The sequence below is a fragment of the Mauremys mutica genome, chromosome 7 (assembly GCF_020497125.1).
Source record: "Mauremys mutica isolate MM-2020 ecotype Southern chromosome 7, ASM2049712v1, whole genome shotgun sequence".
In the NCBI taxonomy this organism is placed as follows: Eukaryota; Metazoa; Chordata; order Testudines; family Geoemydidae; genus Mauremys; species Mauremys mutica.
In genome coordinates this window covers 25,070,293-25,094,232 of record NC_059078.1, presented here as the reverse complement: position 1 = coordinate 25,094,232, position 23,940 = coordinate 25,070,293, and the positions used below count along the sequence as shown (strand labels likewise).

Here is a 23,940-nt window from a genome sequence, read left to right as displayed (position 1 = left end):
CTTAACTGCTATATATTCATTATGCTTAATTTTGTGCTCTACAATTGTACTGGCTTAACACTACAACCCTTTTTCATCCTTTTCTTTTTTTTTTTTTCTTGGTAAATGCTCTGATCATAATTAGGCATAGCATCTGAGACCTGTACTACACATAACTACTTACAGGAATACAATAATGGTTTCAGTAATTCTTTTGCTAACATATCACCATCCATTCTGTCAAACCAGCTTACTATTCTACAGAAAGCTTTCTACATATTTTACAGGTTTCATAGTCATCAGAGGGACTTAAGGAAAAAGTAAAAAAACATAAAAATTAATTGTGAACATGTTGATACAAATGAATGTAACACATGAAAATAAAACTCCTAAATTATAAAGATCAGTTACCCCAGCATAATGGCTATTGCATTAATTTTCCTAAACATTTATTAGTCTGCTGAAGATATAAATACACTGTAGAATAATTGCCTAAATTTTATTTTTTGCAGAGAGTTGGACTTTGTGACCAGAAAATACTAGGCATGAATGGTCCTGAGTGCTGGAAACCTTCTACGATAAGATTAAGTATTCATAGTTATGGAATGTCAGATTATAATAAACCAATTCCCCCAAAGCTGGTATTTCTCCCAACTTCATTTTTCTCTTTAGTCAGAACAGACGTTTAGACAAGGATTGACAAAGCTACAATAGTACCAGGGGAACCAAAACAAAAACTCCCCCTTCCCCCCCCAAATCGCAATAAAAACACTTTACATGGTAATCATTTCTATCATTTCAAGCATTACAATGCTGCTCAAACATCAGTGTCAAAAAGTGAATCAGTAGTATTATGTTCACCAAAAGATTCCAGGAGTTACCCAAGTAAAGGAGGAAAATGCAACTCTTTATCAACACATCAAATCAACAACTGCGATTGAATGCAGCAAGTTCCATTATACACATATTGTTATTAGCTTCTAAAACTAACAGCCTCAGTTTTCAGAAGTGACTACTGATCTGGGTCCCTTAATTATTATTAATGTAAAAGTATTTGACACAATTTCTTTACCAACAACATGGAAAAAATGTTTGGCCTGGTCTCACTGTGAAATCTAAAATGTTAAAATCATTCTAATAATTTAGTTGCCACACATTCAGTAGAACAATATTTTTAAAGGTGATACGAGACTGGTATTCTGTCTGTCAACCAACTCAACCCTTAATATAAACAAACTTTAGCCTTTGTAAATTTATTTTTTTAAATAGCTTAAAGATCCCAAATCAAACTAAGACCAAAAATCAATAATAATGAAAAACCAAATTCTGCCATACATTCTGCTCTCCTTTGGGCTAAATTTCACATTTATTCAAATTTCCCATTGAAGTCAAAGAACATTTTGACTGAGTAAGGAATGCCTTTATTTGGGTCAGAGACAGATCTCATCTTATAGGAAACTTACCAGAAATGAAGAAATCTGAATACAGTTAATCAGTAAGGAAATCACTTTTGTAATCTTTAAAAACAGAAAAGGATACTTAAGGATGGTAACAGTCATGGTGAACTTGCTAAATATACTAAATTGTCAAGATATACTCCCTCTATGTTCGTGTTTAATTTGAATGAGAAAAATAAAAGAGAAAGGACATTTCCTTTCAAGACTGTTTCTTCATTACATATAGTTTGTGCTGGTATGTTCAGCCTATGTTATGTACTTATTTGCCGCTATATGGAATAAAGATAGGTAACAAAGGAAATGTTAGTCCTCCATACTTCAGTAACATACTATTCAGAAACAGACTGAAACCATGCAACAGTAAAAAGGGAAGAGACATGGGGACATAGCCAGCATTGTATAAATTCTTTCAATAGAGTGCTCCTGGGTTTTATTTATTTAGGAATAAAGAGAGAATAATGTAACATAGCCCTGGGAGAAATAACACATGCCACTACTCCAAATAATACCAGAGTCAAGCATCTGTCTGTCCAAAAACAATCATATGATGGATTAATAATGGATTAAGGACAGTCACCTTATAATAAAATCTGAATCCAGCTGGGGCACTGACCTCCAGTATGATAAGGGAATTATTAAGAAGTCATGCATAATTCAAACATATTGCATATACCCTACTGGCCAAGGCTAACAGTATCTCTAACATTAGCAGGTAACAGAAGTGAATTTAATAGAACAAAAAAGGCGGAAACAATATATATTTTAATTATCTCAACCCTGATATGCAGAGATAAAAGTAATCCCCTTTAATCTTTTAAGTCTGGTTTGCCATACCTTACCAATCAAATACTAACTTTATTATTAGGTTTAATTAGGTCAAATACATTTTCAACTACATTGACTCAAATATGTAATATGTGTTCTTATTGAGCACTAAAAGCAATCAAAAATAAGGAACTCAGATAGGTTGCATGTAAATTACATATAAACCTGGATAACTTTCTGTTCATATTTCATAATGGGACACATTTTATTAACATTCCAACTTAAAATAAAACTTCTAAACAGATCCATAGATAAGAAGTCTTCTCTAGTTCAGAACCTGCTAAAACACTACTTTCTTTTTAAGGTTATTATCAGCAATGATAACTGTTATATGTTACCCAAAGAACAAACAAGTAACTTTTCTAATGCACAATAACTACCTTTCATAGGGAATCTTACTATGGTTTTGACATTATGAAGTACAGCAAAATTCATGCTATTAGTATCCACTCACTATAAACATACACAACTTCAAAGACAGCTTTATGGCAATACTCAGGATGTATATGAGGGCAAATTTTCAGAAGAGTTTTGCTCCCATTTAGGCATGAGGATAAGTAGCCAGATTTGCAAAAGAGCTCAGCATATTGGATGCTGACCTATTCTGAAAATCTGGTGTCAAATGGTCTGTAACATTCGCTGTGGGGGACAAGCATGGTGCTACAAGCACTTTCCAAAAATATCAGTCTACCCATTTTACAGCGGGCATAAGTGAGGCATAGAGAGGTTAAGTGGCTTGCTCAAGGTCACCCAGTAGGCCAGTAACCGACCTAGGAAACAAACCATGTCTCCAGAATCTCATTTCAGTGATCTATCCATGGGCCACAGTACTCTGAAGAGAAACATTGCACTATGAATTTAAGAATGCACAATATTCAGTGTGCATTGTTTTTGATACATAGTCATTGTATCATCATTGTAGTATGGGAGCTTATCAGGAAGTTAAGGATAACTAACTAATACCGTATTGTTCCGAGTATAGGCCGCTCCTGATTATAAGCCGCACCCTTAAAGTTTGGTGCTATTTTAAAAAAATTAAATTTTTAACTTTTTTTAACTTAAAGAAAATATACACATTAGTAGAACAGTAAAACAGGATTTTATTTAATGAGTAGGAAGACATGTACCAGTATTTTTAACACTTTTGGTAGTCCTGCTTTTGACGGCATATGTTATATACTCAGAAATATTGAAAACTATTTTGTAGTTATACTGTAAATAAAGAAGGGAAAAGGAATGGACAACAAGGAGACTGATGGGAACAGTTCTCACCCTCTCCCCTGCACAACAATCAACAACATTAGCAAATGTTCTTAGGGTTAGGAATCATGCCCCCCCCCCGAACTCCTGCCCCATCCAACCCCTCGCGTTCCTTGACACCTCCCCCCACCCCAGGGACCCCTGCCCCATCCAACCACCCCTTCTCTCCGTCCCCTGACAGCCCCTGGAACCCTTGCCCCTGACTGCCTCCCACCACCCCATCCATCCCCTGATCCTTTCTAACTGCCCCACCAGGACCTTTGCCCCTATTCAATCCCCCTGTTCCCTGCCCTCTGACCCCCCCAACCCCTATCCACCCCCCACCCTGAACTCCCCTGCCCTCTCTCCAACACCCCCTCCCTGCCCCCTTACTGCGCTCCCTGGATGTGGCTGGCGGCACTACAGTCCGGCCGCGGCTGGAGCCAGGAGCCCCGGGATGCTGGGCCGGGGCCACGCGGTCGGAGCCCGGAGCTGGAGGATGTGGTGGGAGCCGGACGGCCAGAGCCAGGTAGCTGGCCGGCCAGAGTAGGGCGGCCGGGAAGGGATGCGGGGCCGGGGCCGGGTGGCGGGGGACGCTGACGGGCGATGCGGCGCCGGGCGGCGGGGGACGCATGGCCAGGCAGGGCCGCCCAGAGAATTCCGGGGGCCCGGGGGTCTACGGCGGGGGGGGGGGCTTCCATTCTGGGACCTGCCGCCGAAGTGTCCCGAAGACCCGCCGCAGGGCGCCCCCGCCGCCGAATTACCGCCGAAGCGGGACCCGCCGCTGAAGTGCAGCCCGGTCTTCGGCGGTAATTCGGCGGTGGGAGGCCCCACCACGGGTCTTCGGGGCACTTCGGCGGCGGGTCCTGGACAGGAAGGGCCCCCCGCCGCCGAATTACCGCCGAAGCGGGACCCGCCGCTGAAGTGCAGCCCGGTCTTCGGCGGTAATTCGGCGGCGGGAGGCCCCACCACGGGTCTTCGGGGCACTTCGGCGGCGGGTCCTGGAAAGGAAGGGCCCCCCGCCGCCGAATTACCGCCGAAGACCGGGCTGCACTTTGGCAGCGGGTCCCGCTTGGGCAGTAACTCGCCAGTGGGGGGTCCTTCCGCCCCGGAGCGGAAGGACCCCCTGCAGGCGAAGACCAGGAGCAGAAGAAGCTCCTGCGCCCGCCCCGCAAGAGTTTTCCGGGCTCCCCGGAGCGAGTGAAGGACACCGCTCCGGGGGCCCCGAAAAACTCGCGTGGGGGCCTCTGCTGGGCCCGGGGGCAAATTGCCCCCTTTGCCCCCCCCTGAGGCCGGGGCCGGCGGAGGCGGGTACACGGGGCTGGAGCCGGGTGGTGGGGGAGGCGGGGACGCGGCCGGGGTGGAGCCAGGCAGCAGGGGAGGCAGGGACGCGGCCGGCGGAGGCAGGTATGGGGGCCTGGGGCCGGGGCAGGGCCGGGCGGCGGGGACGTGGCCGGGGCCGGAGCCGGGCGGCGCGAGGCCAGGGCCAGCGGAGGCGGGTACGCGGGGCCGGGCAGCGGGGGAGGCGGGGAGGCGGCCGGGGTCGGAGGCGGGCGGCGGGGGAGGCGGGGACACGGCTGGGGCAGCCCAGAGCCCTCTGATTCCCGGCAGCGGCTGGGATTTAAAGCGCTCTGGACTCCCCGCCGCAGCGGGCAGCCCAGAGCCCTCTGATTCCCGGCCGCGGCTGGGATTTAAAGGGCTCTGGGCTCCCCGCCGCAGCGGGCAGCCCAGAGCCCTCTGATTCCCGGCCGCGGCTGGGATTTAAAGCGCTCTGGGCTCCCCGCCGCAGCGGGCAGCCCAGAGCCCTCTGATTCCCAGCCGCGGCTGGGATTTAAAGGGCTCTGGGCTCCCCGCCGCGGCGGGCAGCCTAGAGCCCTCTGATTCCCGGCCGCGGCTGGGATTTAAAGCGCTCTGGGCTCCCCGCCGTGGCGGGCAGCCCAGAGCCCTCTGATTCCCGGCCGCGGCTGGGATTTAAAGCGCTCTGGGCTGCCTGCAACCGCAGCGGGCAGCCCAGAGCGCTCTGATTCCCGGCCGCGGCTGAGATTTAAAGCGCTCTGGGCTGCCTGCAACCGCAGCGGGCAGCCCAGAGCGCTCTGATTCCCGGCCGCGGCTGAGATTTAAAGTGCTCTGGGCTCCCCGCCGTGGCGGGCAGCCTAGAGCCCTCTGATTCCCCGCCGTGGCTGGGATTTAAAGTATTTTTATTGTGTTTTTTTTCAAGATCCCAATTATAGGCCGCACCCCTAATTTAAAGACTTAAATTAGGGGGGAAAAGTGCGGCCTATACTCGGGACAATACGGTAAATTGCTTTGCTGATAGATTCCATGCAGGTTTACAGCACAAGCTAGGTCCAACAAGATTCTAATGCTCAAAAGCCACCTTGATACAGCAATAGTGGACAGAAATATGGAAAGGAACAGTACACCAGAGGACTACTGAGAGACACTTTAGGGGATACTTATAGAATGCAGAGGCATAATAACTCCACAAACAAAAATACATTTAGGACAGATGGAAGAATCATGAGGACAGGCCCTTACTATAATGGATGAAAATGATCCATCCCAAGCCTAGGATCATAATTCCAAATGGTGAATTAAAATGCTTTCAATTTTCTTTCTTATTCTTATAGGGCAAAAAGGGGAGAAGCAACGATAAACTGAGACAAACTGGGCTGTTTGCATTTAATGAGTTCTCTGATTTTGTTAAACATATTTCACATATTCCTTCATCCCTCCAAAAAATACCTACTAGCCAAAGGCAGCAGCAATATCCATGAGTTACAGCAGACCATAGTTACTATTGCTAGCAGTAAAGGGCAGCATACCCATTGCTCTTTTTTAGGCTGAAAAGGGTCAATACCAGTGTTACCCAACACCCATCAGCATGCTGCTCTTGTATCTTTATAGCAAAAGAGTAAATTTCAAGAGATCTTTAAATTACTGAGGGCTTGTCTACATTACCACATTGGGTTGATTTAAGATACGCAACTTCAGCTATGTGAACAGAGTAGCTGGAGTCGATGTAATTAGATCTACTTACCATGGTGTATTCACTGTGGTAAGTCGACAGCTGATGCTCTCCCGTCAACTCTGCTTGCGCTTCTCGTTTTGGTGGAGTACCGGAGTCGACGAGAGAGCACTCAGCGGTCGATTTATAGCCTCTATAGTAGACGCAATAAATCAACCCCCGCAGGATCAATTGCTGTGTGTCGATCTGGCGGGTAGTGTAGACAAGCCCTCAGAAGCTAAAGATCCTTAAATGTCAAGCACATTGTACCATCTGTCACCAACGGACCCCCAACTACCATTCACAGTTCCCCCTTTTACAATAGTAATTGGACTCACATTCCCTAGCTTTGTGTGTTCCGCACTCAAATCATTAGATTACAGTTCCCACCACTGTCTGGCTTAGTAGTGTATAGCCAAACTGAAGAATGCAACACGGTCTGAGATTGTACTCAAAGACTTTTCTTCCCACTGAGACTACTGAGAAAGAAGCCCTGCTCCCATGTAATAGAGTATCTCCTCACTTAAAGTCAGCCCAGTTAACGTTGTTTTGTTATTAAGTTGCTGATCTATTAGAGAACATACTCATTTAAAGTCGTGCAACATTCTGTTATAAGGTGGTTTGGCTTGCCCCATTCCACCCTCTTGGCGCTCCTGCCAGGGAACGGGGTCGGGGCGCTGGGGCTTGCCCCACTCTGCCCGCTCGGCGTTCCAGCCAGAGAGCGGGGTCGGGGAGTGGGAGCGTACCCCGTTCCGCCCACCTGACGTTCCAGCTGGGGAGCAGGGTTGGGGTCCGGGGGCTTACCCCACTCCACCCGCCCGGCATTCCAGCCAGGGAGTGGGCAAGCCCCCGACCCCGCTCCCCGGCAGGAGCACTGGATAGGCAGAGTGGGGCAAGCCCGACCCAACCAAGCTTCACAATCATTGTTGGTGAGATATGTATACGTTGTCTTTTGTCTGGTGAAAAAAAATGTCCCTGGAACCTAATCCCTCCATTTACATTAATTCTTATGGGGAAATTGGATTCGCTTAACATTGTTTCACTTAAAGTAGCATTTTTCAGGAACACTACTACAATATTAAGTGAGGAGTTACTGTATATGTTACAAGTTCGAGATGTCGTGAGAAGTCATTTGCTGATCTTATTTGTGAATGACAAAGGTGACTGAATTTAGATGGGTAGATTCACACATCTAGCAATAGAATGGGTTTGGGGTGGTGGACTGAAAACTGAGGTGATCAGGAAGGAATTTGTATGAATGGCAACAGCAATAGTGGACAGAAATGTGGAAAGGAACAGGACACCAGAGGACTGCTGAGAGATACTATATGCCACAGATAGCATGAAGAGGCATAATAACTGCACAAACAGAAATACAGAATGCAGAGGATTGAGGAGAGGCACCATCTAATAGTCTGAACACAGAATGGAAATAGAGAACTCCTGAATTCTCAACCTAGCTCTACCACTGGCTCATTGCATGACCTTGGAAGATTGGAGTTAGCTCTCTGCTTCAGTTCTCTCATTCATAAAAAGAATTCTCTCTCTCAGGTTTTTATGACCAGTTTAGTTAGATAATGTTTATAAAATAGTTAGAATATGTAAATCATTATGTAAACCCTATTATTATATAATCAATTAAATGGGCAGAACTATGCCCATGTACGGGTATGTTTCACAGGACCCATGCACAAACAAGTTAAGGCCTTTCTGTACAGACAGATGTGATTTGCTGAGATAGAAGCATGTTGGATAATTCCCATATTTCTTCATATGCAAATTTCTGAGTGTAATAGCCTTATACATGCATGTATCCACTAACAGAATTTTGTTGTTACAGCCTGCTGCCCACATGTATCACAGGTATATCTAACTACATGACAACGAGGGCTGATACTCCCAAAGTTGGCAATAAAATATGCCATGAGTGCCCACCAGCATGAGTTACTACTCCATATTACCAATCCATGGAGCACTCCTATCCCAATCCAGTCCATGAAACAAGTACAAAAGGTGTTTAAAAAACCAACAACAACATGATTTGGTCACAATCTTCCTTGTGACAAATCAGCAGAGTTGAAAGCAATGCTTCCTGTGAGAATGAAAGGAAGCTCTGCCTTCATGACTGACTATTCAGTGGGAGACAAGTGGTCTGGCAAGAGGCATTAACAAATTAAAAACCTATTTTTATAAAGGGATACTGCTTGTGGACTGATATAGATGTAAGCTGGCAAGAGACCCAGCCATCTGCAGCAGAGATTCTGCTCTCCACTTTATGGAACAGGAGTGATTCCAGGCTTTTAAGAAGTTTAACACCCTTATTTAGATAAGGTTTTTTTCTGGATAGATTTAGACTTGGGGAATAACATCATTTACTCTAGTTTGGAGACTATGAGAAAAAGCAAGAGAACTTCAGTGTAAGGAGTAAAAATGCTTGGAAAATAGAGATGGATCAGTGAGCCCAGCTGAACATAAACCTAGCCAGCCAACAAGTGATCGCAACCTGTAGCTTACAGAGCTTCGGTATAATAACAGCTAATTGTCCAGCAGGCGGAATCTCATGTAAATTGCTCCATAATTCTGTGTAGCAGGAAGAGCTGCACAGAAAAGTTTAATATGTTTAATTATTAAATGCATGTCCAGTTAATAAGCAAGATAATGAATCCTATTACAGAATCTGAGATTTACTTTCTGTAGAATAGTAAAAATAATAGATAATTACAACATTTAGAATCTAAATTAATAATAGACATTACTTGTATGCAGTTTCTATATCTAGCCCTGCGGTTTAATTGTTCTACTCACCTGACAGTGGGCGATCTCACTGAAGACATATCCATCTGTTATATTGCATATCACCACACTGGCATAATATAATATACCTGGCATACAACAGGCAGCTGGTCAGTTACTATTTATTTGCACTGGGCTAGTGCCCAAAGGCTCCAACCTGGATTTGGGCCACACTGTGGTATGGAAACACAAAGATGGTCATTGCTTTGAAGAGTTTATAATATAAACAAAAATAGAAATAGATGTATTAGAGTAATAGATATCAAGTCAACCTCTAAAGCAAAGTATTTGCAGTCAGGTTTTCACTGAAGTTGCGGGGACAGAATTAACAATTGTGTAAGGAATCAGTTCTAAGATGTAATCGCAGAACATAAAAAACCACTAATTCATAACAGTGTAAATCCTATTAGGCTGTTAGCAATTGAAATTAACTTTTCCCCCATCATAGCTTCTTACCAATGGGTCTTTATTACTAATTTTTTAGATTTACAAAACATTATGCCCATTGCCTACAATATCATATATATTTCTACCTAAAATATATATTTTAATTTACCAGTTAATATGATTTTTATACTGAAAAAAGTAAAACAAATTGAAAACAAGTAATATGGCTATCAAGGAAGATGTTTTTATATGTTAATTCATTTGAAGTAAAATTGTAATGATGCAAAATTATTGAGGAAGGAGTTGGGATATGGAGTGGGGTAGAAGGGCAATCTACACTGAACCTCTATTCAAACTATGTTTTTCCTTGGTTTAGAATGCAGGTTTGCCATTAGATGAATTTTATATATTGCTATTATAAACCAATATTAGCACAATATATTAGCAAAATGTTTAATAAATAACAATCTATTTATAAAATTATAATCACAAAGGAGCAGAAGAAAATGTGCATCTTGTGAGACAATTGCCCAAAATTATTTCCTGTCACATTCTATGATAATTCCATAGAATTTGTTCACTTTTTTCATATGAAGAAGTAGTTGCCACTGTGGTGTGATGTCCCATTAGGCATTCCCCCATTACACCCTCTGATCCACCCAATAAACATCAGCAGAAGTTTTGTGTTTTAAGAATAATGATTTACCCAGTATATCACAACAGGACATAGTGATTCTGCCTAATATTATTACATCTAGGTTGTGTAAGGTACAGGGCTGGAGGCAAAGCTTCTCCTGTAGAATTCAAAAAATCTGTTTCTAAGGCCATGAGCCACATAGCCATGACAGGATCAGGTTTCAATTCCTGCATGGCACTGGCTGTACCACTATCCAGCACCAAAAGATAATCTGCAGGGACAACATAAATGCTTCTTTGCAGTATCTAGAGATCTTGAGGGCAGCTAATTACTTTCTACCTAAAGGACCAGAAGTGGCTTCCATTTGACTGGCAGAACAAGTCATCAGAAAAAGCATAGGAATCTTTCCCAATTTGTTGCAAGCATGAAAAGCTGACAATACAGGACCCTGTTCTAAACCCTTATGTGACAACCATGGACCAAACCCTTACCCAAACCTAAAAGTGGGGTTTCAGGCTTGAGATTGCCTATCAGACCAATTTACCACAGATTACTGCTATGACAGACCCTGCGCCCCTCTGCTAGAATCAGCAGGACTCATATTTGATTCCGAGACACAACTCTCAGAGCCGGAACCAAACAAACTTTGAGACAAATGATAACTGATGAGGGCAAGAGGTCAATAGCTGAGTAGGGAACTGCCCTGGTTTAGTGAAGGACAGTGCAGAGAGAAGAATTTAAAGGGACATTAGACAGCAAATACATTTTTGAGTCTTGTTTTAATGTACCATAATGGCATTTAACCACAGCAATGAATTCAGGGTGTTAGAGGAATGAGGTGACAAGCTTGATGCTATGCAAAGTTAAAAAAAAAAAAAAAAAAAAGAGTAGATGACTGGACACACTGTCTCATCTCCAAGATAGATTTGGGATCACTGTCCCCTATATCCTCATGGGACAGTCAGTAGCTGGCATGCAAATGTTCTATGATTGACAAAGATGTTATCACCGCAGTATGAGTCTCACAGGAGCCCTGCAAGAAAAATTACCTCTAACTGAACTGAGTTCTTGCAAAAAAGTGACACTTCCTCTCTACCCCTGCAAAAGCAGAACTACATTTAGGAATGCAGCCTGCAACTGTCTACAGGATGTCCTCTGGCCATCTGCAGTAGAGGTCATAAATCACAAGCAAGTAAAGTAAGGAAAAGTCACCCTAACTTACTCCCCACTGATATTAACCTTGATATGTTACCAGGTAGTGTGAATTTAGTAAATCCTTGGGAAACGTTTTCTGTCCATGATTTCTGCAAGATATCTTTTACAGATAGATTGGATAAACAATTTGCAGTCTATTATTCATGAACTAAACAATAATTCTGTTGGCTACATATAGTGTGCGATTGATCATTAACAGCATGCTAGGCTCAAGGATCCTGCAAAGGAATGCAGGTATGCTATGCTGAGCTACTTTGATACCAGACTTGAATCCTGTAGGTATGTACAATATAATTACTCTAACCGTTAGTAGGTGGATTTAATTAGTTCCAGTTAAAAAATAAAGAGAAAACTAGGGTCTGGGACAGTGAGGTCCTGTATGGAAAACTAGAACAGCCGTCTTGGAAAGAAAATTCAGGCTGAAGTTTATGTTTCATGGTTATTATTTAAGTTAGCAATAAAGCCTAAACCCATAAAAGGTGTTTTGTCTTTCTGTGGTATGTATCCTTTGTTCAAGGGAGGGTGGGAACTTCATCTGCTTTAAGTCACCTGGAATTTTACTGCTCCCTGGCTGGATAACAGAACCTTTTTTTTTTTTTTTTGTTTTTAATATCGGAGGATAAAAAGACACCAAATAGCAAGAAACAAAAAAACATCTTGTTTATGCAGCAATATTCTTGTTGATATACAAACATGGCTACTGATGCAAAGCCACTCACCAAAGCTCAGTGTGAACAAAATGTCTTTGCACAAATGTCTGCAAATAGCAAACAACAAGGGTGTATGAATATTATTGAACTGAACATCAGTTCAGAACTTGAAAAGATTCACAAATACTGATCTGCAGTCTTGGGCCAGCCTCGCTACAGAGACTTGTTTTTAAATCCTTTCATAAATATGAAAGACTATTGCCAATAAGGGAGAGTATCAGCTGTCTCCAAAAAACACTTTTTTATTTAAAAAGGCAATTACATTAATGGTGGGCTAATTAATGGTGACTGAGGAATGAGGGTACACAACAGGTTGAAATGGAGCTGGAGGATGTAGCGGGCCAGTGTGGCTCCCCTCCTCCCCGGGGAGGGCTGAGCCCCGGACACAGGAAGGGGCGGGGCTACAGAGCGGTGAGCCCGCCCCTCAGAGGGTCAGGCGGCGACCCGGAAGGATAAAAGCCGGCCATTCCAGCTCAGTTGGCGCCCAGCCACCGCGGGGAGCAGACCTGCCTGAGGGAGCTCCTGACGGGGAAGCCGCTGGAGTTCAGGGCAGCTGCCCGGACTGGCCGGAGATCCCCCTCGCTCGCTACTGGGAAGACTGCCGGAGCTTCCCTGCGCCACCTACGAGGAGGAGCCACCAGGAACTTCCCCGCTACCTTGCTGTTTCCCCGAGGAACTACCAGATCTACCCCCCAGCCCGGGTTGTGAGGAACCCATGCAGTGGGACTTCCCGGGACCGGACGCCGTGGACCAGGTAGGACCCGAGGGGGATATTGGAAGTGGCCCGGGGGCAGCCGACCTCAGTCAGGCTGCTGACCAGACAATACCCATGTCAGTGTGTTGCGGTCAGGATCCCCACTGACCGTCAGCGGTAATGGCCGCTGCCTAGGGCCCCGGGCCGGGACACAGTGGAGTGGGTGGGCCTGTGTCCCCCCTGCCACCTCCACTTACGGGTGGCAGTTATCCCCCTCACCTCACTGCTCAGCCCTGCTACAAGAGGCCTGAGCTCCCCTTGTACTGTTTACTGCTCAGCCCTACTACAAGAGGCCTGAGCTCCCTTGTACTGTTTCCTGCTCCGCCTTGCAGCCAAAGGCCGGAGCCCCAGTAGACTCTGACTCTGTTGTCTAGCCTTAAAGGGACAGGGCAGAGCCCACGTGAGACCAGCGGGCCGGTGTGGCTCCCCTCCTCCCCTCGGAGGGTTGAGCCCCGGACGCACCCGTGTTACAGAGGAACACATAGCTGTTCTCCACAACTGCACACACTGAAAAGTTCTGAACAAAATAAGTCAACAGTAGATCCAATCCTGAGACAGCAAACATTGTCCCAGAATATCTTCTTTGTTTCTAGTTTTAGAAACTATAATTCTAGTTTGAGAGCAGCCAACTCCCTCACAACTGCAGAAACATCACACATCAGGGAGGTGGAAGTAGTCAATGAGAAACTGGTCAAGAGCGGTTCCAGCATGAGACAGATGCCACTAAGGTGAACCAGCAATGCCACTGACTACCAGGATGAGTTAGCAAAATAGCATATTTTTACACAGTCTTACAACCTACATGAAAGAAGGCTAGTTTGCGGGAAAAAGTACAATGATCTTTTTTCTGTTTATAAACACCTAACAACTCCTGGGGCTTCACTGCTTCCAATCCCTCATTCTCCTTTCCTACCTCCTTTTCCCCAGCCTCTTAATTCCCAACCACTTGAATAACAATTAATAATACTTTGTATTTCTATGGAGTCTTTCATAGGAGAATTTCAGAGCTCTCTATCCATAATTACTGTTCACATCACTGTCTGAGATACAGAATTGTCCTCATTTTACAGATGGAGAAAACTGTATCACAAAGAGGTTAAGTGACCTACCCACAGTCATTGGCAGGACTAGGAACAGAAACAAAGGACATGTCTACATTGGTAGAGTTAGAGTTACAGCGCCGCTCAGAGAGCGCTGAAGGGAAACTGCTGTTGTGTGTTCACACAGTCAGCGGCCTGCCCGATAATACGTTCACATTTGTGGCACTTGTAGCGGTATTCAGAGCACTCTGGGGAGCTATCCCACACAGCATTTCTTCCTCTTCTGCTGCTAAGAGTTGTGGGAAGACGGAGGAGGGTCGCGGGGCATCCTGGGTCCTGTCCCAATGCCCCGTGATGCGTTCTTTCACATCCCAACAATCCCCATGCTCTCACCACACGTACTAGATATGACACGAGATTGCTTGTGGCATTCACAGAGGTGCTGATCACACTGGAATGGCATTTCTGGGTTCGGGAGACAAGCACTGAATGGTGGGATCACATTGTGATGCACGTGTGGGATGATGAGCAGTGGCTGCAGAACTTTCGGATGAGGAAAGCCACATTCATGGGACTATAAAAGCAGCAAAGAGTCCTGTGGCACCTTATAGACTAACAGACATATTGGAGCATGAGCTTTCGTGGGTGAATACATGCTCCAATACGTCTGTTAGTCTATAAGGCGCCACAGGATTCTTTGCTGCTTTTACAGATCCAGACTAACACAGCTACCCCTCTGATACTTGACATTCATGGGACTGTGTGATGAGCTCACCCCAGCCCTGTGGCGCAAGGACACGAGAATGAGAGCTTCCCTGCCACTGGAGAAACGCATGGTGATTGCACTGTGGAAACTAGCTACTCCAGATTGCTATGGATCGGTCGCTAACCAGTTCGGAGGGGCAAAGTTGACCATTGGACTCATGTTGATGGAAGTGTGCAGGGCCATTAATCGCATCCTGCTCGGAAAGACTGACTCTGGGCAACGCGCGTGACATTGTGGATGGCTTTACACAAATGGGCTGACAGGGGAGGATTGGAATGCCATGGGTATAGACTGGAGCCAGGAGGTTGATAAGAGTGTGTTGGCAGTGTCTGGGGGGAGCATGGGAAAGAGTTTTGCAACAGTGGCTACAGGGGACGGCAGGCAGGCGTGGAGCTGCTCGGTTTGCAGAGCTAGAATCGCCTGAAGCGTGTCTGCTTGGCGCTCCATAATGTTTAAGAGCGGCTCCGTGGCTTCATTCTGGCGTGCCGCATTCTCCTTTCAGTCCCTCTTCTCGCTGTCCCGCCACTCCTTCAATTCCTTTTTCTCAGCGGCAGAGTGCATCATAACATCATGCAGAAAGTCCTCTTTAGTTCTTCTTGACCGCTTTCTAATTGTGCGCAGCTGTTCAACCGCTGATAAAAAAAAGAGGGAGGCTGGGCTGGGCTCCCAAGGTCATCTCTGTGAAGTTTAAATGCAGCATTTTACAGAAGCAGTATTGTTTGCAACACACAGAACACTGATTCAGTGATTTAAAACACAGCCAGTACACTCACACCTGTCACTAACTGGCTGACCCCAGGCAAGCACACATGAGCCACAAGACCCCCAAAATGGTGAGTAGCCACAGGGGCAGGGTAAATCACTCTTCCCAGACTCTGCTGTACACTGGGCACGTGGCTCTTGGGGAGAGCCAGCACTGTAGGGGGGGCCTGATAATCATTCCTGTCCCCACACTTTCCACAGGATGTGATCATTATGGAAGATATCTCGCTACTGAGGGTGAGCAGGAAATCAAGGGAGGGTCTTCTCCAAGACTGCAGCTTCCACCATGGGCCCTATGTGGCTCACCTGTGTGCAGCAATGGTCATGTCTGTCCCCTCCATGACGACACAGTAGCACGGGAAAGCTATTGTTAATGAGGCAAGAAACAAAGCAGCTCTGCTGAAGAACCTGCGGCAGTGGATTGCCCAGTCTCTCCATGAGAGTTTCCTGGAGATCTCTGAGTCATATTCCCATGAAGTGAGGAAGTCAATCAACAGCCTGATCCGCCACTCAGACTAGGCATGCGATGGGAGACAACCCTGCCTTCTGTAACCCTCCTGCCCCCAACAACTTGCTTCAGAGATTCCCAAAATCCAATCCACTTACCAGGGACCTCCACTCCTGTTTGCGCTACACCAAGATACAACTGCTGTTATTGGCTAGCCTCTTCTGGATAGAAAAGAACTCCTGGCTGCATGCCTTTCTGACCTCTGAGTCATCCTCTGCCTCTGGGTCCCCCTCCCCCTCGACATCCAAGATTTCCTCCTCCTGGCTTGGGCCACTCTCAACTGGTACGTGAGCCACCAAAGTATCCACAGTGGTCTTTGCAGTGAAGGTGGGGTTGCCGCCAAGTATCGCATCCAGCTCTTTTTAGAACCGGCAGCTCGTGGGTGCAGCACCGGAGCGGCAGTTTGCCTCCCGCAGCTTGTGGTAGGCGTTCCACAGCTCCTTCACTTTGACCCTGCACTGCAGTGTGTTCCGGCTGTAGCCACTTTCTGTCATGCATTGTGAAATCTGTCCATAGGTATCATAATTCCTACAGCTGGAGTGCAGCTGGAACTGGACTCTCCCCAAATGCTGATTAGGTCCAGCCGCTCGGCAGTGGGAGATCGTCTGGTGCATGGAGCAGGCATGGCCACCTGGAAAAATGTACTGAGAGCACTGCACATGTCACCGCGCAAACAGGAAGGGGACTTTCAAAATTCTAAAGGAATTTACAGGGCGGGGATGACAGTTGGTCACCTGAGGGCAGTGCAGTAGAGTTCAAACCAAAGACCAGAGAGGCGAGAACAGGCATTGTGGGACCCCTCCCAGTGCTGTAATCAACCCCAGTGTCTACACTGGCACCGCAGCACTGTAGTCCTGGCGCAGAAAGCTGTACACCTCTTATCAGGGTGTTTGTTTTTTTTAAGCGCTGCAATTGCACAGTTTCTGCAAGCTAAGTGGCTTGGCAGTGTGTATACCTCAGGATTTACAGCACAGAAAGTGGCTTTACAGTGCAGAAATTTGCCAGTGTAGACAGGGCCTTAATCTCTTAACTCCAAGCACTGGGCCACATTCCCATCCTTTGCACATAAGCAAAATAATCCTGTCACTGGGGATTATACCTTCACACATTCTAGGTGTGGCCTTCTTTAACACCTTTTCAGTAACATTTAATTTACAAAGGCCATTCTGGAAACACATACTGTACAAAAAAAAGAGAACATTACTTTTGTTCTACATGCAAAGCACCTGTTAGTAGAATGTATTCTGGGAATTATATCAAGTACTTTACATTCACATAAATACTGTTTCTTCAATGGTATGCAATGTTGTTAAAGATCTAGTGTAAAACTACTGTAAAGATGAAAGTTATAGTAAGTCAAAGTACCTGAAGCTAGGCAGATAACTGGCAAAAAGAAACATCAACTTCTAGTTCACAGCTGGTATCCAAGGGGGGAAAATGCCCTCTCTTTTCAAAACCTTACCTTGATATGTACAGCCAAGTGCAAATGGTTCATTCCCCAACTACCCTTAATTAGCCCATCTCTAACATCACTGCCTTTTGAAATAAAGTGCTAGAACCGGCTAAAATTCTCCCCCATTGGGAAAACTGTTTTGTACTCAGGAAAGGATTAAAAAAAGAAGTGTTCACATTTTTCACAGCCACTTATTCAGTGACATTTAGGGAGTCTACAATACTTGATGAGAAGGCAATTTCATTATACTGTAAAGAAAGCTTGAAATCAAAGCTAACAAAAATCTTAGAAACTTTCAGAATGTCTCATTTAACACTTTGAGAAAGCCATTTACAAACCTATGCACTTATCCAACTAGGTATCCCATTAAGGGATTGGAAAAAAGCATCACTACAAATAATTTTCAACTCTACAGATGTGGAAAGCCTGCATCCTGCTGATAACACTGAAAAGCATTTTCATTTGCCAGTAAAACCAAAAACTGCATGGTTATGTAATGTTCAACACAGCAGGTAACCATCTTTTGTAGCCTGAGAATAAGAAACTGTACTTGACCAGAGTTTATGATGAAATACATGACATGGTAACATAAAACTAAGTGAAAATTCCATTGCATATTAAACATCCAGTGAGGCCTTCAACACAGGAGTATCCTTAAATGACCATTATATACTATAATTATATGCTCCAATCCCGTGAGCTGGTGAGCACCATGCTCTGAGTAGGGTTAGATGAATCAGGGGTAGCACTGGTGCAGCTGCAGCCTTAAAGATGTAAGAAATTTCCTAGTGCCGACAAAGTCCATTGACTTGAGTTGGAATTAAGGATACTCACAGCCTCACAGGAGGCACTTGGCACCTTGCTGGATCAGGCCAATGATTATGAATTATGGAGAAAAAAGTTATACGAAAGAGCTAGGGATGGGGATGCTTTACTGTTTTTTGTATTTGGATAAATTAAATAAATTGTTTAATGCTCATGAACATGAGGAGAAAGAGCAACAGTCAGATATGGATCAGGCCCTTCAAAGGGATTTTACATATAATTCTTCAAATCTTCTTCAGTCTTGATCTAAGGAACATCTAGAATACCGGACCAAAAATCAGAGGTGAGTCTAAACAAATCTGAAACAGTCTAGAAGGAATCTACATTGTAACTCAGACTTTCTTTAGGTGCCTTCAATGTATATATTACACTAACAGACTCCCCCTACAGCAAGAATTCACAATTATTTTTATAACAAGGACCACAATTTAGCAGAGGTTGTCTCACAGACCAACTACCTAACCATTTACAATTACATGGACCACCTTCCCTCCAATTCACATTTATATACTATTCCTGTGGCAACGATAGCAGTTGTTTATATGGGAAAGAAGTATGAGGAAAATATGTAAAGTTATTTTTTAATAGGATTTGGCAACTAGAAATGAAAAAAAGAGCTATTGCCATCTGATCAGCCAGCATTCTGCAAATGACCAACGATCATCACCAAATATCTTTCAGCAAAAATAACCCCTAAAGTAGAATGCAGTATCCTCTGCTACAACTTCAACTCCTGGAAGGAGCCAAATGGTTGCAACATTTTGTTCATTTTATGACAACAGGCATGAAGAACTTAAGATAAAGCAAATGACTGACCCAGATGTATGCTGATGACATTTACTTAGGTGACCAAGCACTGTCATTCCCAGTACTTTGAAGACACCCTCAATGCTGACTTGATTAAGATGGGCAAATACTTGTACGGTGACATTTATAACCAAGTGTGACCAAGACAGTTTCAAATATGTTTCATCTTTACAATGCCACACCAGCTCAAGAACTGAATATCTTTCTTAATGGACATCGCTTGAAATACAGATCCCCAACCAGTTTACCTCAGACTAACCCTAGATATAATATTTCTCACATATCTTAGCCACCTGAGGAAAACTGTGGCTAAAGTGAGGTCATGTCATAACCTTCTAAGCAAATTGGCTGGCACATCATGGGGAGCATGAAGCACTCATGAAATTTGATTGATCTCACATAGGTTATTTTGGGTGCTGCATTTATATAATGGAATAACCCATTTTACAATAATAATTTGAATTATTTTCACCCTGATATTGCAGAAGAAATATAAATATGATTCAGATAAATGTATTTTCAGTTAGGCCCATTCTGTGCCTGAAAACAACAGAAAGGCATGATATAAAAAACCCTTTGGTTAGCTGTAGTTCTGGCTAAAGTGAGAACTACTGAATAAACATAATTTATATACATCTGGGGTGTAAATCTATGAGAGTGTCTCTTAGTCAGATATTCATAAGGAAGAAATACACATTTCTCACAGTGAGTAATTTGATAAAAAGTTGTATAGCCCTCACCCACCACTGAATATTAGCAGTAAAAAGGCACCACCAACTTGAAAGCTAATCCATAATTTAGAAAAATGAATGCAAAGTTGTTTCAGGTACCACACCTGATCCTGAAAAATGCTGCCATGTTATGTGATGGTAAAATCCAAATTTTGTATTTTTTAAAATGACTTTCTCCTCATCATACAGTGTGAAAGATCTGCAGCAAAAGGAGAAACTGACTAAATGAGCACAGGCGAAAACAGTGAAAATGATTATACACAAAACAAACACACTGAGAAAGGAAAAAAGAAAAAATCTCCCTCTAATTCAGTTGAGAAATCTTAAACGTTATTTTCAGAGAGAAGTCTCTTAAAGTGTAAGAATCTCCTCATGTAAGAATTATAACCTTAATATGAAAAATATTAGGCATTTCAATTTACTGTGTACTTGTCCTCACTAAAAGCCTGATCCAACAGCCATTGAAGTCAATGGGAAACTTTCAGCTTCTGAAGCTAAATAGTGTTTTAAAGTAAGCAGACACTGATCAGTGTAGTAAAATCATCATTTACATAAAAATGAAATCAGTGTTACCAAATAAGACTACTGGATAGCTCAAATTTATTTACAGAAACAGTTTTTGGGTTGTTGTTTTTTTGAGGGGAGGGGGAGGGTTGGGGGGAAAGGAGGAAGGGGAGTCCTGGGGAGGAGACAGGCGGAACCGAGGAGAATCAGCCAATTAGAAACAGCTTATTTGAACAGAAAACTGTACACATTTAAAAACTGTATCCTTTGCGTAGAAGCTGGCTTCTAAATGTCAGAAATATTCCATAGAACAATCACAATACAGGTCTTCAGTAACGATGCACTTAGCTCTCACTATTGCACTAATACCAAGGTTATACACTTTGAAAGTATTAACATAATGCATCATTTGATATAATTGAAATAAAATCAATGCAATACAATGATGCAATGAAATAAATTCACATCTGGTTTAGTGTCTTGGCTTCACACTGAGTTTTTGTCTTGATATTTATCTAGGGCTGGGGATCCATTACTTTCTAACAACAGTCTATACTTCTGACATTATAATCCTCCAATTATTACACTATAGGAACAGGACATTTTCAATCTAGTTGGCAATGATATATATTAAATTTAAGTTGTATGCAAAACTAGTGTTATTTCAGGTCATGAATGAACAGGCTGCAGCAGAAATGGCCAATGTACCTTTGTTTCAGAAAACAACAGGATATCCGCATTTTAGTTCAAGACAAAAAAAAAAAAACCTAAAGAAATTACTCACGCTTGCATCAAGGCTGCAGATACTGATTGCATCTTCATCTTGGGTACTCTGTTTCCGTTTCTTCTGTAAAATAAAATGGAAAGAAAAGCTCAGACATTAGTAAAGATTACCAAGTTGCCACCAAGAAGATCTTGAAACAGATAAGTAAGCATGTAACAGACATCACAAAATAATACTTTAACCATTTGTTCTTTCTTTACGCATATTGATAGTTTAAGAGGATAACAGCTACATGTGACTATTAGTTCTATATTCACTTTTTTGTGCCACTGTTTTCTTATTGGCCTGCTTCCTCTTCCTATCCTCCCACCTCCTCATATCACCTCACAGTAATTCAAACTATAAACCCCAATTTTAGACATAATTCAGAGGAAGTAGAATAATTAGCTGCATGAATCAAACTTGCCATGGCTATTTGTTGATAAAAGGATACAGGATCTTCAACCTCCATGTAGGCACCCACCAGACACCTATTTTAATCTGACAGTAGGAGGATGGTAGCTCTGTCAGAGCAGCATAACCTCCCTAGTAGTCATTTTAACACATAACATCTTAATGAGAAGTTAGTGAGAACTTTTTGACTGAAACTTATTGCTCAGATACTGAGCAGTCATTTAAAGACAGGTGCACTCTACTATTATCTTTAAATAAAACTTTCCTACTTTATACAAGTAAATGTAAATATTGGGAAATATTTAAGATTTTTTTTAATAGAACAAAGCTTATTTTTATAGCTAATTTTGCATGCAGTTCACTATGGACCAGTACAAGGCCTGTCTACCACACAAGCCTTTAAAATGGTGCTTAAGTGGGATCTTAAGTGGTATGTAAGTCTAGAATGGGATCTCTGCATAAGGGGTTAGTTTCACCTTTTGTGAAATGTCAGACAAGGCTTTGGGGTGGCTATATTATTATTAAAAAGAAGAGTATCTGTATAAAAAGGTCAACCCTAATAGTTTCAAGGGGCTCTTGAATATTTCTTTTGCACAAGGTTTCAATTTAAATGTGACTCTAAATCATTTTTCAGAGAGTATAAAACTGAGCCAGTGTGCACTCTGTCATCATTATTAATTACTTTGATTGACCCAGGCCACTATTTTACACCAGCACAACAATTGTAAGTCATTTTCAAATAACTCATGTCCATTTTTTTGCACTGTTTCCTGGAAAATGGCGGCATACAAAAATCTATACACTTGGAGGTATCAAAAACATCAAGACTCATTTCAGAAAGGTGATCCAAAGAAGAATTGAACTCCTGATCAAAACAAGTGCTTCAGCCACTACAACTTAATGGGAATGTTCTGTTCTCTTACTACTATCATGCTTCAGCAAAGTAGAAGACAAAACATACCAGCCCAAATCCAACAGTTTCACTTCAAGCGTAGTTCCTGCTGCCCAGAATCAAATTACTCTGAGCAGAAGCAAATATTCTTGTAGTGCATTTGTTTGCCTGATTGGGTCCTTATGTAATTTTAAAATGCCCTGTGCTTATTCCATTTCTGAATGTGATCCGTTTCACAAGGCTGCTATTATTTTCCACTTACAAGTCTTCCCTAATGATGGCTGAGACTGTTTGATCTTTCCTTTTATGAATTGTTAGAACACTATGCACCCCATGAAAGACACACAAAAACCCTGCATATTACTATAGTTTAATTAATTATGCCCCAAATACGCTAACAGTTGTACTACTGGTAAAGACGATAGGTAAAATTTTCAAAAGTGCCTACGTCACTTTGAAAATGAGTTTAGGCTCCTAAGTCACATGAGCACTTTACAGTATATAGTTATATGAAAAATATGTTACTTCTTACCAAAAACCATGAGAAAAACACTTACACGTATATTGCATGCAGTTTGACAAGACAACATGAACATTTTATATTAAAATTACTTAAAATAAGGAAATAAAAGTTGATTTTGTGTGTGTGTGTGTGTGTGCTTGCGTGCGCATGCACATGTGCACATACAGTTGAAATTAGGTCTTTCCAATATATACATTTCAACAAACAAATGCTATCTCCAAATAGCCAACATGGCAAAGTTTGAAAAACAAGTGAATTTACACCACAAGAATTATATTAAAATTTGTCTGGCTTTTTGGTAAATAAGTCAGTGATCCCATTCTGTCACAGTCACTTTTTTGTTTTGTGACATGACAGACACTCTTCTGATGTCTTCACACAGGTTCATTACAAGGAGAATTCTCTATGCCCAGTGAAAAACAAATAGTATGAAAAAACATTTAACAGAGCTCTGCATATTCTATTGCACCAAACTGATTTAGAAAACAAGAAATTTGATCCTTATTTATCCAGCTGTGTTGTCTCCCTTGTCAAACAGAGATAAGTGTTTGAGATAACTGAAGATTTATTTCCCACTGTGAATTCTATGTGTGGTAAAGAAAGTGAGTAAAAACATATAGATGACACATTGGGCCCTGGTTTTATGGCAAGACCCAAGTTTAAGTAAAATTCAGGATTGTTTTACTTCTCACTGAAGTATTTGAATATTACACATCTTTAAAGAAAGCCCCTCAAAACAGTGACAGTCTATATTCTTATAGGTCTGCACACTCTTAAAGCAACATATAGAAATAATTATAATTCGCCTGTACTGCTTAATAGTGGTAAAACAATAAGGTAGCTTGACCACTGTAGTCAATATCACTAATTCCTACCTTACATTCAGAGATAAAGCAATGAAAGAATAGCTGCTTTGGAAAAGATACAAGAAGACACGATACAAAAAGCA

The 23,940-nt window shown here is 43.0% G+C and overlaps 1 protein-coding gene across 1 annotated transcript in view; it reads right to left on the bottom strand.

Moving 5' to 3' along the window:
* ARHGEF3 (Rho guanine nucleotide exchange factor 3) overlaps window positions 1-23,940 on the bottom strand; it is a 267,306-nt gene that overhangs the window by 127,618 nt on the left and 115,748 nt on the right. Inside the window, exon 4 of the mRNA XM_045024310.1 lies at window positions 21,184-21,246. Coding sequence (XP_044880245.1) covers window positions 21,184-21,246 — 63 coding nt within the window. The remainder of the gene's footprint in view (window positions 1-21,183; window positions 21,247-23,940) is intronic.